We start from the raw sequence: 4732 nt of genomic DNA, 5'->3' as shown, positions 1-4732 counted from the left end.
TCCTTCACGCAGCAGCAACGGGCCTGTTGCGCCCGCAGCCGCCGCCGTTGCGGCCGCCGCTGAAGCCGCCTCGCCAACGCCTGTTTGGGGGAGAGATTGGTGCAGGGCAGTGTCCAGGGTCTGCTGCTGGTGCTGCTTAAGCTTGTGCACTGTTGTTTTGGGCCTGATGCTGCTGCTGCCAAGCTGCCGTTGCTCCTCTGCAATTTGGTCCCACTCAATCAGCATGGGCTGCCAGCGCGTTTTGCGGCTGCTGGTGTGCTTGTAGTATAGCTGCAAGTGCAGCTGCCGCTCCTCCGGTGTGCCGACGCCGGGCGTGGTGTTTGCTAGTGTCAGCCGCCGCCGGTGGTACAGCGACTTGCTGATATGCTGAGCAAATGACATGCGCCGCGGGCTCGCCTGCGTGAGGGCGGCGCCTTGGCTGCTGTTGGTGCTAGCCAACCCGGCATGCGCCGCCGCCTCCGGCGCTGCCGTGGCTGATGCCGCCACGCGAACAGCAGGCTGCCCTGGCGCCGTCTCTGGCGCCGCCCTTGGCACCGTCAGCGGCGCCGCCGCCGTCCGACGTCACCGCTGCTGTCGAAGCTGCTGTCGCCGCTGCTGATGCCGCCGGCATCTCCGCCCTCGGTCCACGACAGGATCTGGGAGCCCAAGGCCACAGACGGCGGCCCGGGCTCCCCGGCCGCCCTTCCCCTCTCCAATCCCCTCGCCCTCTTCGCTCCCCGCCGCCGCCTCCGCGGGCTCACCTGCGTGGGGGAAACAGGCTGGGCATCACGGTAAGCACGCACGCAGGAGCCAACACCATGCGCAGCTTCTCGGCTGTCTGAGAGGTGCACTTCTAACTCAATTTTACCTATGCTTTGCACATGGCACACGTGGCAGAGGGCGTGGGAGGCTGCACCGCTGTAAAACAGCCACTGCTGCAACAACACTGTGATGACTACGCCCGCAACGGATCGCAACGAATGGGGATGACGCAAGTTGCAGCATCGCTCCTCAACTGCCGGGAACTGTTGAAGTGAGGGTGTGTGGCATGCTCCCAAGTATTGTCAGCCCAAAATTGCGGTGGCCTCTTCACGCTGATGTCGCCCAGTGCTCCACTGTCGTGCGCAGCTTGGTCAAAGGTTGCATTCGCGGGAGGAAAGGGTTCCCGTGGCGCCACACACCAAAGACAACCGGTCAGCTTGCATGCTTGTCCTTTTTGAAAATACAAGGGGACTGAGCGCGCCGCAATGCGTCAAGCTGCACGCTCACCCGGAAGCGTGTGGTGCGGAAAGTCGGGGTCGCACATCAGAGCAGTGATTATTGCATTCTGTATCGCGGCCTGTACTTGACCAGCACGTAGGATCGCCAGATCAGAGCCCGTCCGGATCATCCGAAGGGATCTTATACTCTAGGAGGCAATGGCGGATAGATTTGAGGACGTGATGCCAATGCCGCTGTGAGAGCCCCTAAGACGCCGATTCTGCCCTTGCCGCCGGCACCTGCCAGCGCGGCCCTTTCGGTTGCGCGCAACTGATGCACCGTGCCGACCCCAGCGGGCCGCATGCTTATGAAACCCCCCTCCCCCCGCACCGCAGCCGCGGCGCCGCCAGCCGCGAAGGCACGGCATCGCTGCTGGGCGGCGGCGGGCGCAAGCCGCGGTCGGATGACCCCCATTACAGCACTTTTGAAATGGAGCTTGGGGCCGGCGACGACGACGAGGATTATGAGGATGACATGTTATTGGACTGGCAGCGCCACCACGCCACACGCAGGTGGCAGCTGTGCGGCATCGAGTGCGGCTGCTGCGCGCGCTGGCTGCCGGAGCGGTGCCAAGCGCCGCCGGACTGGTGGGTGGGCCTTGACGCAGCCCAGAGACGCCTGCGTCTGCGACGGTATGAGTTCAGTCGTACACTGCTGCGGCGGCGCGTCCGACGCACGCGGGTGGCGCGGTGGCGCATGTCAGCGCCCACGCGAGGCAGCGGCGCTGCATGGCCGCATCGACTGGTCTCCCAGCCACGGTGCCAGACCCGCGCCGAGCACGCATGCATCGCACCGGCCGCCATGGCACGCATCACGCCGAACTGAAATTGACGCATCGCATGCGTGCATGCATGCATGCATGCACGACATTGCTGGTCATGCCAGGTGGTACCGCCTTTCACAAAGGCAGCGGCGCTTCATCCAATTCTCATCGGTCCTGGCCATGGTGGTACTGGTGGTGGCCGTGGCCGTCGCCGCCCCGGCGTCCGGCCAGCGGCGGCAGCAGTCAAGCGGGCCAGATCAGCGGCTCGACGCGGGCGGCGCCGCACCGTCGGACGGCGGCAGCGGCAGCAGCAGCGGCGGCGGCGGCGGAGCAGCCCCCACACCAGCAGCAGCCGGCAAGCGGACGCCGATCCAAGCAGACGCGGCGAAGAGCCCCTACTGCAGTTGGAACCAGCTGTACCTCCCCAAAATTGTCACCCCAGATCACTACAATCTACGAATTACGACCGATCTGAGATTGCCGCCTTACAGCGTGGAGGGGTCTGTGCGCATCGCGCTCGCGCCAGTGGCGGTGGCGACGCCGTGCATCGTGGTCCACTCCAAAGGGATCAACGTGACCGCCGTGCGGTTGTTCGTTGGGCCAGAGGAGGACGGGGAATTCATTGCAGGTGGGAGAGGAGGGCGCCGCGAGCATGAGGGATTGTCATGTAGTGCTGGCGCGCTCGCAAGGCGGCGGGGCCGGGAGAGCTCGCGGGGTGAGGCGCCGCGGTCCTGACCCGCGGCGTGCGACAGCACAGTGCTCTGACGAGCCAGAAGGAAATCGTCCGTCGCCCGGCGGCTGCTCGGAAGCTAGGAGGTCGGCCCCGGCCTTCACTCGGCCCTCGCGCGCCGCTCGCGTCCCTGCAAGCCCACACGCTTCCCCGGCCCCTCCCCTCCCTGCACCCCTGCCGTCGTTCGACCTTACTCCTGCAAACCTCCCGCCAATCCCTTATTTTTGCTACAGTATCAAACTCTTTGACGCTCTCCCGTAAATAGGAAGCTTCCTACCCTCTTCATTGTGCATGTCAGCGACCATGGCGTCACTCCCAAATCCGACCTTGCCACGTAACAAAATGTTTCACTTCCCACCCCAGGAGCGCTGCACAACACAACGGAATTTGAGCAGATCGTACTCAAGTTTGAAGAGGCAGTGCCCCTTGCGCCGGCCAACGTGCGCAGCGCCGCACGCCGTCCCTGCGCCGCCCGTGTGCACGTTCCTGGGCCTTTGTCTCAGCACCTGAGGGGGCGCGCGCTGTGCCTGCTTGGTGCAGCCCTTGGTGTATAGCAGCCCCAATGCATTTCTGTCCCGTGGACCCTTACCCTGCCCCTCCCGCTTCACCTTAGTCTTTTTTTGAGCTCGCAAACCCACCCCCCCTCCGCCAGCCTCCCCTCCCCTCCATCCCTTCTGCCTTCCACTCCGCCCCCACTGCGCACGTCACCCAACCAACTACGTTCTCCCCACCTCCACTCTGTTTCCATCCCTCTCCCATCTCCCGCCAGCACTGCGCCCACCCTCGCCTTTCCCCAATAGTGCAAATACGGACAACCCCCACCTTCCTCCGGTGTCTTGCTCCCCTGCCCCGCTCCCCGACTGTCTCCCGGGTTCCCCGCCGACCTCTCCCTTGCCTGTCACTGGTACCAACCCCACCCCCCCAGGTGACCCTGCTGCTTTATTTCAGCTACCCCCTGGTGGAGGCCCTTGATGGATTTTACAGGAGCTCGTACACGGGTAGGGCAGTGGAGGTTTTGTGGTGTGTTGTTCGCGTACGTGGGTGTCTGTGTTGTGTATGAGTGAAGGTGCGTGTATGTGCGCGAGGTGTGTGTGTGTGTGTGAGTGTGTGTGTGTGTGTGGACATGTGTGTGGATATGTGTGTGTGTGTGGGTGTGTGCATTTGTGCGCGAATGTGTGTGTGCATGTGCCCATGAGTGTGGGTATGTGTACGTGTGTGCGTGAGTGTGAGTGTGTGTGCGTGTGAGTTTGTGGGTGAGCCCGCGTGCGCTGTTGCTTGTGCCAGTCAAAGATTGTCACACGAGTGAGATTGAGGGCTGCGGGCCGGACAGGGCCGGCAACAAGGCGCCCCTGCACCCCGCAGCCTGCATTACCCCCAGCAACACACCAGCCGTCCGCGCCGCTCCCGGCACTCCCAACCCCCGCCCCTCGGCCCCGCCGCCGCCTTTGATCCATCCCGCCTCCGCGTTTCATGAAGACTACGCCGGGCGAGCGCATGTGATGGCCTCGACTCACTTTGAGTCCCTGGGGGCGCGCAAGGCCTTCCCCTGCTTCGACGAGCCTTCGCTCAAGGTGCGCCCCCTCAGGCTCGCCACCTCCAGACCCCCCCGCTCGCACATACATGTGTAGTTGGTCGTGACTGATCTGCATCAGGCTGCCTAGCCCTGGCCCGCGTCCGGCTCCCCTTGCACACCAGCTAGCGACCGTTACGCATGACATCCCCTCCACACACACATACACACCCTGTTCCTTGGCTTCACCCCGCCACGGCTGTCACTCGGCATCCCCGCGCCCCCCTCCTGCACGTTCTCCTGCAGTCCACCAAATTCGGCCCCGTTTTGCACCATTCGGCGCCCCACTCGTCCCCCCAAAAAACAGGCGACCTTTGACCTGGAGCTCGCTGCGCCCCCACCCCCCTGGGTCGTCCTATCCAACATGCCCGTCGCCGACACGTCCCCCGCCGGGCCCCGGCGCCGCCTGCTCGCCCCCCCTGCCGCCGCC

The 4732-nt window shown here is 64.5% G+C and overlaps 1 protein-coding gene across 1 annotated transcript; it reads right to left on the bottom strand.

Annotated features, from left to right (window-relative positions):
- Nucleotides 1–19: 19 nt before the first annotated feature.
- Nucleotides 20–396, bottom strand: MNEG_14155 (hypothetical protein; the record flags this gene model as incomplete). The annotated part of the gene is made up of 1 exon (XM_014037373.1): nt 20–396. A coding segment is annotated over one exon (377 nt), but the record flags the coding sequence as incomplete, so codon positions are not given.
- Nucleotides 397–4732: the final 4336 nt, after the last annotated feature.

This window comes from Monoraphidium neglectum (genome assembly GCF_000611645.1).
Source record: "Monoraphidium neglectum strain SAG 48.87 unplaced genomic scaffold scaffold04292, whole genome shotgun sequence".
Classification (NCBI taxonomy): domain Eukaryota; kingdom Viridiplantae; phylum Chlorophyta; class Chlorophyceae; order Sphaeropleales; family Selenastraceae; genus Monoraphidium; species Monoraphidium neglectum.
This window is presented reverse-complemented; position numbering and strand designations above follow the sequence as displayed.